Source organism: Anastrepha obliqua, chromosome 1, assembly GCF_027943255.1.
Source record: "Anastrepha obliqua isolate idAnaObli1 chromosome 1, idAnaObli1_1.0, whole genome shotgun sequence".
Taxonomy (NCBI): domain Eukaryota; kingdom Metazoa; phylum Arthropoda; class Insecta; order Diptera; family Tephritidae; genus Anastrepha; species Anastrepha obliqua.
In genome coordinates, this window is record NC_072892.1 from 161,355,572 (window position 1) to 161,368,024 (window position 12,453).

General features: G+C 40.1%; 1 protein-coding gene across 1 annotated transcript in view; it reads right to left on the reverse strand.

Annotated features, from left to right (window-relative positions):
- Positions 1–12,453, reverse strand: part of LOC129239263 (hornerin) — a 189,755-nt gene that overhangs the window by 69,104 nt on the left and 108,198 nt on the right. The window contains exon 7 of the mRNA XM_054874635.1: positions 9,696–9,868. Within this exon, the coding sequence (XP_054730610.1) occupies positions 9,696–9,868 (173 nt within the window). The remainder of the gene's footprint in view (positions 1–9,695; positions 9,869–12,453) is intronic.

Below are 12,453 nucleotides of genomic sequence, written 5' to 3' on the forward strand. Positions count from 1 at the left end.
ACACCAAGGGAAGCCAAATCCTTCTCTACCTGATCTTTCCAACGCAGAGGAGGTCCTAGTCTTCCTCTGCTACCACTGGCTGGTACCGCATTGAACATTTTCAGAGTTGGAATGTTTGTATCCATTCGGACGATAAGACTTAGCCATCGAAGCCGCTGGATGTTTATTCGTTGCGCTATGCCTACGTCGCCGTAAAACTCGTACTGCTTATGTTATTGTTCCATTGCCGACGAGTATCGTCACCAACGTAAAAGTCTTCCGCAGTATCTTTCTCTGAAACACTTCAAGGAACGCTTCATCGGATGTTGTCATCGTCCAAGCTTCTACGCCATACGATAAGACGTGCATGAGGATAGCCTCATAAAGTGTTGGTTTTGTTCGTCGAGATACAAGATGGCTCTGTGTGTAGCAGTCCACACAAGTGGTGAAAGTATTTGATATCCATTTACTTGGAAATGGCCGAGACGATCTTTCTGCATACGGTTCAATGAGCTCATAATTTTTGGGATTAGTTCAAGTACCTTCTGGCCAGCTCCCGAATATCCGTTTGAGAGCGAGTTAATGTGAGAAGGCAAAACAAAACAAGATATCTGGCTTGGGCTAGGTTTGGGACGTAAAAACCCTTCCCAATGAAAAATGAAGCATTTACTTATTTGGACTTTTTAAGATCACATCATGTTAACCTCTAAGAGATTTATGTGGATTAGGCTTCTCCTAACAAGAAAAGTACGCCGTATACTAAAATGAGAAACCTGCTTGAGGTCAATGATTTTTGGAACAAACAAAAAGTGTACCTACTCGGAACAAAAACATCTGCATATTAGGTTTTAAGATCCGACAGTAAATACCGAGGATATGACGAAAAATTTGAAAAGCCGACCCCTAAATTCTACATATACCCACATCCGTTATATGGAGGTTTCACTGTAACTCGAAATGTGGTGGGAATCCCATTATGAAACTAGCAGGCATTACTGAGTATAGTTTATGCAATTAAAAGGAAAGTAAAATACTAAAAATCTGAGGTATTTTTCAAAAATGAATATGAAAATCTAGTGTAAATAACTACCTTCTCCGCTTAAGCATCAATCCTCAGAAGCATATTTCAATCGGTAAGGGAAGCTGGTGGATCTTACAGAGGCAGATACATTGATGAAATCGAACAGCTGATATCCGGTCGAAATATTGCGCGTTTCGCTAAAACTTAGCGGCTGAGATGGTTTGGATACTTATTCAGAATTCACGACAATAGAAATACAAAAAATACCTTCAACTCTCTTATTATGGGCAGTGGAAAGCGTGGAAGACCACCTGGAATATGGGCAGAAGATGTTGATGCAGATTTACGCCTTATCAGAAGCGACACAATGAACCGAGTCGTATGGAGCGTGATTGTGAAGGAAGAACTGGCTCACCGCGAGCTGTAATTGCTATGATGATTATGATGACTAGGATCACCTGAAAAGGAGTCATTCGGTTGTAGAATCTGCAGTCTTAACTTATGTTGCGCTAATGTCCGGCTGTAAAAAGCATGGTACCGATTTTCGCCCTTAAGTATTAAGCAAATTAATAAATGTTAAAACATGGATTCCCAGAACCAACTAGAGGCAGTGGGAAAAAATACTTTCCGGACAATTTGAAACGAAAATGAAAAATACTCTCACCTTATAAGACACAAATAGTGTCAATGATCCCGTACGCCGCTTTGGTATAGTGGCCAAAAGTAACAAGGCATACAGAATAGCCTGTCTGAGCGCAATGGGAGCAATGCGAACTTGCCCCACAATGGATTTAGGAATGGTCACTGGACTCATTCTAGTCCATCTTGTAGCCAAACGGTCGGCAGTTAGTGCAGTCATAAGGCTTCCTAATCAATTTCATCTTAAAGAAGGCAATCTTACAGGGTATGTAAGAGTTCTGGGCTCAATCCTGAATTCTCCGAGCCTGACGGTCTGTGATAAGGTGGAAAGAAAACTAAAATTCTCCAAGAATTTCAAGTTAGTCATCAGTGAACGCTCAGTGTGGAGAAATAATGACGCATAGGTGTGGCTTATTGATGGGCCCGAAATAGAAGACTACAGTGTCGGAGCGGACCACACTTCAAGAAGACAGTTGCAATGAGAAAAACGACTCCGAGTTTTCAGGAGTCTTAAAACTATGTGCCAGATCCTGTTTTCGTAGAGTCACACGCGGTGTCAATATCAACATTCTCTTTGACAGTCAGGCAGCTGGAAAATCCCTAGATAGCTTTTCATATTAATTAAGTTTGATCTGAGAGTGTTTTAAAATTGTCGAAAATCTAGCATCAAGTAGGGGGGTAAACAACAGCTTCTAAAGTGTCTTTTTATGAGAGCGGAAACAACGAGGCTTAATCGAGTACTGAAGAGCCCAAATGGGAAAGACTCATTGATCCAGAACACATAAAGGTGGAGGCAATCCTAAGCCTCAGCAAAAATTACATAAAATTTTACCCTGAACTCTTAACAGGTTAGGTTAAATGGCTGCCCTTGCGAGGAACCAATTTGTCCATACCATACAGGAGGAGGGGAGGGAAACAGGAAAGGGGAAGGAACGAAACAGAATTCAGGGCTTGGGTTAGATAATATGAGAATTACTACCACCGAGTGGCGATTTATCTTTATGTCAACCGCTTCAAGGTGCTGATAATTTTCACCAGATGTGTGATATTTAAGCCCGCAATATCCGCTGGTGTAGCGAAAAAGTGAGAGCCCAGATGTTTAAACCTTGGCCCGATGAGAGCAGGGCAGCTGAAGAGAAGGTGCTGAGATGATTCCATCTCGTCCAGCTTCTGCGAAAAGGGCTTGACGCAATGCCAAGCCCCCCCGCATGAACACCTAACGGACAGTGTCCGGTGAGGATACCTACAAAATTCGATAGCTGTGGCTTTGGCCCCCGCTCTAACCGCGGCCAGAAGGACCTCGCGACTTTGCATGTTTGCGCACTAGCCGCGTGCTCGCTGAGTTGTCGCGAGGCCCATCTTTCCAGTAGCAGATCAAAGGTTTTATGGGAACTCCAATCGTTTCATATTGCGATGAAGCCGTCTCAAGGGTTCCCTATCTGGCCAACTCATCGGCCCAGCGGTTTCCCTCTATGCCGCTGTGACCGGGAACAGGACATTGTATACTTATTTTCCACATAAAAAAAATTGTTCTGGTAGAATGTGATTCTTGTAGACTCTGTAAAGAGGTGCAAGAAACACCAGAACATTTTCTATGCGACTGCCCAGCAGTGGCACAACGCAGACTAAATTATCTGGGCAGCGGAGTTATAGATCCAAACCTCCTGGTAGAAATGAAACCTACAGCAGTTTTAGGATTTATTAATAGTTTAAAGCCCTTTGAGTAGGGTACGTGGCTGCACAGTATATCTTTTTAGGTCGTAGTGTACAAATAGCCATTTTATATTTAATAATAATAAATACTCCCATCTGAATTTTTTAAACTCGGTATATCGTTAATTAAAATTGATTAAAAAAATTAAGCCAGCAATTTATTTATTTATTTATTTATTTACGAAAGCGTCAAACAAAATGCGTTCACCTTATACGATTTTTTTTCACAAACTGTAATCACGAGAATGTATCTATGTACGTCTACACATCACATGGTTTTTGAGCTAGAAAATGTTCTAAAGCGTTTACTTTTTGATTTGTTGTACTTTTTCTTATTATTATTATTTTTTTATATTTTTGAAGGAACTGAAACGTAATGAACGCGAAACAATCCGCATGACAATAAAACAAGGCAAAAACATATAATGTTTGCGATCGTAAAAACTTGGACGCTAAGCCATCAGGCGAGTCAGCACTCCCGGTATCTGCTGAGTGCACGCCCGTGGCTGCAGACAAATGAGTCGCACCCCAAGTAACCTTGTCGTGGCGAATGTCGTAAAAAGCCACAAACAATCAACGAACACAAGCCAGCGCTAAAAAAATAGAAAAGAAAAAAATTAAAGAATGCCCCTCTTGGCTTATTGCCACTTAGTCAGCCAAAGCTATTCATCTTTGGTCCAAACGCCCGTTTTACGAGTATTTGTGTGTGCGTGCGTGTGTGTGCCAGGCATCAGAGAATCAGAGGAAGTGCAGCAAATCAAATCAGCATAGAAAATTGCCATAGGGCTTGGGACAGGCATTCATCATGGCGCGGCGTATACTACTTGGCTTAATGCACATATACTAGTATGTGTGTGTGCATGTATTTACAATGGCTCGTAAGTTTTTACTTTTGTGTGCACCCATAAAAGCTTCAACACTAATTCTCTTATTTTTGTTTTATTTTCAAAATTAGTTTGCCCTTCTACCTTGAAGTGGCAATGAAGCGAAAACCTCAGGTTTGTGCAACAACTGAAATTATAAATATTTGTATAACAACAAATTTTTCTTTGTTAGGACTACAGTTGAGTAAACCGCAAAAATCGCAAAGTGGGGAAAAATACGAAATTATTTTAGCCAATGTCGCTATTTAAGTGGTTTCCGCCTAATTTTCTAAAATATTTGCATAGAACGCGCAAAAGCTAAATAATAATTATACCAGCCGGAAGGTTCTGATGCCAGTGCAGAGTTTCTTTTTAGTTTATATGATAATTTTAATGTTTAAGGTTTAGCAAAAAGGAAATTGTGAATCTAATTTTACTACCACATAAATTCGCAGGACCCTTTTCTTGTTCTTGATTGGCGCGCTACCCATTTACGCGATTTCGGCCGAGTTTAACAAACAAACCAGTCGTTTCCTTCTTTGGGTGAAGGTTTCGTGTGCCAGTCCCTAGGCGAGTGGCCAGGACAATTCTTCTGCATACGGTTCAAGCAACTCACAACTTCCGGCCTTAGTCCAAGTATCCTCTTGCGAACAGCGAGCTAACGGAAGTGGAATGCGAAGTATCTGGTTGTGCGCTGGGTTTGAGACCCGCCACGTAAAAATCCTTCCCCAATGAAAACGACAATGTGCAGGACTTTAGTTGTGCAATATTAGCCATTAAGTGCATTAAGATTTTAGGCCTGGTTTCAGGGCAGTAGGATCTGCTGTAGAATACCTCCTATTCTAGTCTAGAAATTTATAAATATCGAAACATTTTTTTTTCAAAATTCGATAGTTTAAGTATTCAAAAATATCTCCTTAAATAGATTTTTCAAAATTATTTTAGTGACACAACCGCTAGACTGGTTTGAGCGGACGGCGAACTTTAAACGGTTTTTCTCGAAACTACTTCTTTCGATGCGGTCGGCACGATATCTCAAGTTCTAATCTACCGATTTTCTTGAAGTTTATCATGAATATTCTTTAAATATACGAGTATCTCTATTGGATGAAGCACGAAAAACTGGAAATTTCAATTTTTTAATATGTGGAAACAATTCGAGAAAGCTTAAAAATTAGGGAAAAATCGAGCTCAATTTTTTCTTTCTGCGTCATACGATAATGACATTCATATTAATTAAGAATGTGTCATCGATTTTTTTTTTCAGCCTAGCAAACAAAACTTGTGACTTTGTAACACCCAATAATCTACTCCCACACATGTTTGAATTGGATGAAAAGTGGAGAGCGGTGCAAACTTTGCAACACGGATTATCTTGGAACTTCGCAACATTGATTGCAGGCGCTGCAAAGATGCTAGACGAGCACAACAGCAAGAATAAATAGCGCATTGATAAAATGCAGCAAGACGAACAGCAGACAAATGTAACTGGCAATTGAACTTATTACTCACGACGTCCTCCAGACACTCGGAGGTTTGCCATTGCCTGCCGAGGGGCGACCGCTTTTTCTTAATTTTTGATCTTTCACCGAGATTCGAACCAACGATCTCTCTGTGAATTCCGAATGGTAATCACGCACCAACCCATTCGGCTACGGCGGCCAGCTTTGCTTAGGGACCATAAATCTTAGCATCTATGCCTTGGAATATTTTCGAGCCGTCAATATATCAGTTCCGAATACACTTTTGGAGTTTCATTTCAAAGAAAGCGGTACTCCAATTCACCTTGAAGTCTATTTGAATTCTGAATCTCTTCTCAAATACTATAACCCTTGTGATGTAATCTCTGGAGAGTTGGATAAGCGGCTGCTGCAGCTCAACGATACCCTATTTTTGGATGATATCATTTTACTATTTCCAAAACCATCTTTCATTTATATAATTGGCGCTACACACTTTTTGGGCACTTGGACGACCTCCTCTTCCTGCTGTTTGTGGCACGCATCTTGATGTTGTTCCACAAAAATGAAGGGACCTACAGTTTTAAGCTGACTCCGAACATGAGGAGCTTTCTCATGACAGGGTGGTTTGCCATTGACTGTCGAGGGGCGACCGCTATTAGAATTATTTTATTTCATATTGATGTTCTATGCACGGAGAAGAAAGTCTTCTTTAGTCATTTTAAATAAGGAATGCTTGGCTGACTACTAAATAACTGTAAGAAGTGGTGCTGGTTCGAGAACCCGCTCCAACGCAGCTATTGGATAGGTGCGCATCTCGCCTTAGTGGTGCACGCAAAGGTAAAGGAGGTAATATTTTTTCCTCAACCAGTTTGCAGTCGACTTGAAATGCGGCAAGAGATCCGGCCGGAATTTGAAATAATATGGTAGACATTGGCTCAGAGGTTTGCGTTTGCCTGCTGATGCTCATTTAGTGTTTGATGCCCTTAGCGGGTATCGAATTTGTTACCTGCCAAATCTTAATCACTCGGCTAGGCTTACCCAACTATGGTGGCCATGGATTTTATATTGCCAGAAAAAATTGTAATAGTTCATGGAGTTCCTGAAACTCCACATCTATCTGTAAAATTATTTTTATAAGTTAGAATACTTCTACTCTTTTATTTGGTGCTCTTTAGTTCTACTCCTGCTTCGGTTGGTGCTATTGTCGTCTCACATTTTTATTATTCTGCATTACTTTTACTTTACAATCTCTTTTTTCATTATTTCCTCTTTTATGACGTACTTGCACGTTCCTTCGCAGATTCTTTTATTAGTTGGCTAAATTTGTTAGCCAAGTGTAAAATCATAAAGTTCAGCGCCAACGTTGTTGCCAACAAATTTATTGCTCTCCTCCACCTTCTTGCGCCACCCGCCATCGTTATGGTAGTGGTGAGCTATGGTCTCAAGTGGCACAGAAACACTCATAGGTGTAGCCACACACACACATTTTTATTAGACTCTTCTATAATTAGTCTGAGGATGTAGGCTACATGCAAGCATTTGCCACGCAGAATTGAAAGATGAATAAAAAACGAGTTTGCAAACATTTTTACCCACTCAATTCATCATCAAATGTTCGTATCAACATTTACATATATAATACATAACGCATATGTGTAAGTGGCTGTATGTTTGTGAGCAGAAGTTTGCTTGCACTTGGTTAGTTCTGCGAAATGAAGGTCATTAATGAAGGCTCTATTCGAACGATTGTGCTGAAGTCCGAGTCGTTATGGCGGAGCTGAGTGGACGAGCTAAGATTTTTTAATGCCTCTAAAGATGAAAGCGATAGGGAGTGTGTGTGTGTATGTGTGTTCACTGTGTATAGCTACACGTATGTATGATGGAGTTGTTAATTGGCTCATTTGTAATTTTTTTAATTATTTCGACTTTCTATACAGTTTTAATGAGTGAGGCTGTTCACATGTTCAACTACGAGTTTGTATGGAGAGGCAATTTGATAACAGACCCGCATTACAGCCACCTAAATAAATATGGTTACATACAACCATGCCGAGATATATGTCTATATATATGCAATTGTAATCGGTCATGTGTGTGTATTGGTAATAAAACTAGCGTATATTTGCCGGCACAGGGCAACGATCAAATTAAAATCGTTGATGAGCTGCTATCCAGGAGGCTGCTTGTTGGGATGGCAACTTCTTTTTATGACTTGGCTACGTTTGAGTGGACAGGATGGAAACTTCTCAAGTGTTTCTACATACTTAGTAGCACATTCGCTTGAGATATGAATTTATGTTAATCATAAAATTTACTAATTAGGTAGGTGGTAATAAAACTTCAGTTAAAGAACTACATTTTAGAGGTTCACTTAAAAATTGATAACATTGAAGAAACTTTTTAAACTTAAAAAACTAGGTAAGGTTAGGTCAAATTGATTCAGCAAGCGGCTTATATCAAGGCCAGCAGCTAATATATCAGCAGTAGGCCGGGCCGATTTGTGGGGCAAAAAAATCGCCCATTGCTCTGTGAAAATCATATTCTAGGGATCAAAATAAGAAGCTTTGCCGAAGGAACCATACCTCTAAAACGAATTCTGATGTTCCCCAATTTGGGTCCTATGATAAGGTGGTTAATTTTGCGCCACATTTTACAACTCTTTTACTAAATAAATAAGTATAAAGCTACAAGTATATGCTTAACAAATTGATTTTTCGGCCTAAGCAACATTTTTGAGAGTTAAAACAAAATTACGAATACCCAGTTCTTGTCTACTTGACTGTCAAAAAAGTATGGGAATTATTGAATAAAACGCAAAATAATTGTTTAATCATTAAATTTTATTTTGGCGCCTTCAAAATGGGCTCCATTCAAAACAATACATATATGCCAACGATTAGTCCAGTCAGCAAAGCACCTTTTAAACGCGTTTGAAGAGGACTCGTTCAGCTCCTTCAGTGAAGTCTCCTTAATGGCCTCTATCGACTCAAAGCGGTGTCCGCGGAGTGGTAATTTAAGTTTTGAGAAAAGAAAAAAGGCACAGGGGACTAAATCCGATAAATACGGTGGTTGTTCGGTGATATTTTTCGAATTTTTGGTCAAAAAAAGAGTTCACAATTCCCTCTCAAACGCCGCATAACTTCCAAATAATATTTTTTATTTATCGTAGAATCATTTGGAATTAATTCCGAGTGCACAATGAAATGATAATCAAAGAAAACGAGTAGCATGACTTTCACTTTTGACCGACTTTGATGTGGTTTCTTGGGAGTTGGCTCATGTGGATAGCGCCATTCAGTGTCTGTTGGTTGGTTTGCATGTCAAGCTCATATACCTACGTCCCATCACCTGTTAACGTTGGGTCTGAATCCACTTGCTCAGGCATGTCTTCAGCCACCTTCTTGCGATGAATTTTTTTTAAGAAATTCAACTCTCTTGGAACGAGTCGAGCAGCCACGCGTCTCATGCCCAATTGATGGTGTAAAATGTTGCGAATTAATTCGTCAGACACGCTAAGGTCACGAGTTACCTGTCTCAAACTTAAATCATAGTTTTCCAGCACCATTTCCTTGACTTTGTCGACGTTTTCATCCGTTGAAGACGTTGATGGGCGACCACATTAACACAATTTTTTTCTCGCACAATATAATTTTTTTTATTGTACGAAAAGCTTTAGAAATCATATTATATATACATACAAAGTAGAAATGAAAGTAGTTGCTTGCAGTGAATGATTATCTATTGCAATTTTTTGCCACTGTAATTTAATATTTAATTGAGAACTTTTGCTCCATCATTAGAAAGTAATGCTCTTCAAAAGCTTTGAGTAAAAGTATTTTCTGTATAATCCATGTAATGACTCATTTCATTCTATTAAGCGCCACCTTACTGGCAGCTTGTCAACGTACATACCATTAACTACTTAGTAAATACCAATAAATACTTGCAACTTATCTTGTAAATGCATTTGCCAAGGCTGCCTTTAGCTGTAATCGTGCCAGACTATTTATCACTCACCTGTAACGCAAACGTGAACCAAGTTGAAATAAATCCGAATTATTCGACTGCGAATTTGGTAATGGAGCAATGCGTACCATGCGAAAGAAGGCGTGATGCTCTACACAGCAGCGCCACAAATGTTTGCAGGCGGATTTGCGCGGCGTCTCAAAGCCATAAGTGCTGAGCTCGTTCTGTGAGGGGAGAAAGAGCAAAAGGAAAAGTTGTTGAGAGGAGAGGTAAATGATTGTTTCAGAAAGGAGTGTATGAGTGTATTAAATAAATTAAATACATTTTTATTAAAATTAAATAAAAGGATTCATTACAATTTAACAAGTTTTCATTGAAAATTAAAAAAAAAAAATTAAACAGAATTTTTCCAAAAATCTTGTTTTATAGCCCAATCGAGTTTAGTGTAAAGAAGCTTTAGCTTGAAGGGGCCGAATTTCGGATGAATGCAAATAAGCGGAAACAAAACAGCAATCATTCCAAAACGAGCTTAGTCCAACCAAAGTTGTTCGTGGAGGAGGCACCTCAAAACTAATGGTCGCCGATTTTTTCCGGAAAATCTGGTCATGCCGCAAATTTGCCACTAGATAAACTTAAAATAGTCAATTCTGAGTGGTACACAACCATTTGTTTAACCGAAGTTTTTGGTTAATTAAGTAAACCCAATCGCCGAAGACGAATCATCCTTCACCAAGGCTATACGAGCTCTCACTTATTGGCTCACAGAAGAGAGTTTTAAAGCACCTAATATATCGAATTAATGGGTCAACCGACCAATGTATTCTTTTTGTTCCCGAACTGCAAAAATAAAACGCGAGGTCAACATCAGCACCTAAATTAGGTTACGTTATAATGGTTGACAAGAAAGTTGATCCATTTGGACGAAGAATTTTATTTCATTCTTTCTGATACTATTGCAAGGGAAAGAGGTGAAGGAAACCGGTAGGAAAAAAGTAGTAGACGGTGGGGGGAAGGAGGATGTGCTTGAGTATTTGTGGATTATGAGCGGTACCAATCTGCGGTTATACTAGCCGCTTTGTACGGAGATGATTCCACCTATTCTCCATACAGCAGACGCAAAAAGGACTTGAAGTAATTCCAGGCCTCACGGCATGCATACCTCGCGGGTAATGCCCCATGAGGATATCCACGAAGCTTGAGCACTGAGGTTTTGTTATTCTCGGAATATTCCTCGAACGCCTCCGATCTACACCTGGCCGGAAGGATTTCGTGACCTTAAAAGTTTGTGTACTTGTCCAGCGCCCACTGAGTTGACTCGAAGCCAGGAGTAGAGCGCGGGATGTCAAGGGGATAACCTTTCGCGGTCCTTTGTCTAGCCAGCTCGTCTGCTTTGCAGTTTCTCGCAATGTTGCTGTGACCAGGAACCCAGATGAGTCTTATGTCAAAGAATTTGGATGCAATCGAAAGTGAAACTCTGACCCTTTTCGAATGCACCATAATTGAGCACAGGATCTTAAATGCCGCTTGACTCGCGGAGTAAATATTTACTTTCTTAATCAATCAATCAGCTGCTTCTTTGATTGGGGCTAACTCTGCTTGGAACACACTACGGTAACCTGAGTTTGTGTCTGGTGGGGGCTCTTCGCAGAATACTCCTCCACAAACACTTCCGTCCAACTTCGAGCCATCCGTGAACAGGCTCACCAAGTTCTGGTCCCGGGCGTGCAACCCGTCCACTCGTCTTTTGATGGAATGTGAGTGGCGAAATTTTCGTTTGGACTAAACGTGGGTATATGTACACTCATCCGTTGTCCGGATGATGAACCCAAAATTTTTTAGGGTACTTGAGTGTTCGTAAGTGAGGTCCAGCCTGAAGCCCGAGACTCTCGTCCCGATTGCGGTACATACAGCCGCAGTTTTGCCCGTGGCGTTTACAGATACCACATTTAACATTACATTAAGCGCTAGAGTAGGAGTGGTTCGAAAAGCGCCCCAATGATTCCAATGGGTCACCTAAAGTAGCTGTTGAAGCCTTTAAATATCTCATTTTGCAGATATCCACTTCTGCGTGGCAAAAGTGATTTGAAAATTGGTTCAAGCGAATGCGGAAGTGCATTGACTTCCAAGGAGCAGTATAATATTTTGACTCACATTAAAGCAATTTTCTTTATTATTTTACTGAATTTTCATTATTCGATTCAAAATATACAAGGCAGCCCTCGTACATATTAGTCTAACGGATTTACACAAAATAAGAGTCAAATTTTCAATAGCTTTTGAGGTATGTGCGCGCCTCCCTCGATGCATTTACAAATTCTGAGTGCCTTTCAGGCAACCCACATTTCGCCTATGCATGTAAATAACTGGATGAGTGCATATTAAATCTCCACAGCTTTCAAATAAGTAGGTGTGAGTGTGTGCGTTACTTCTTGTATGGGCTCAGCCAGCTAAGCTTTTCAATTCAATTTTTTTCCTTTTGAGCAATTCAAAATGAATGCTTTTGGCGCAAAGAAATCCCATTCAAGAAATATTTTTCAAGTACTTCTCCGTTTGAGATGTAAAGTCAAGCAAATGCTGAGGATATTCGCATTTCACGCAGCCTTCAGATTGGTGGTACGCACCTCCAGTGGTGTAAACAGCGCGCTTTTAGGGCTTTTCAGCGCATTATGTCGAGCGTGAAATGCCTTGACACTTTGGCAAAGCCGGAGACGCATTTAATATACTCGTAAATGCGTTGATATTTTGTTGTTTCTTTCTTTCGTGCTTCTGTTTTGTTTTTGTATTTTTTTTTTTGTATATCGCAAAAAAG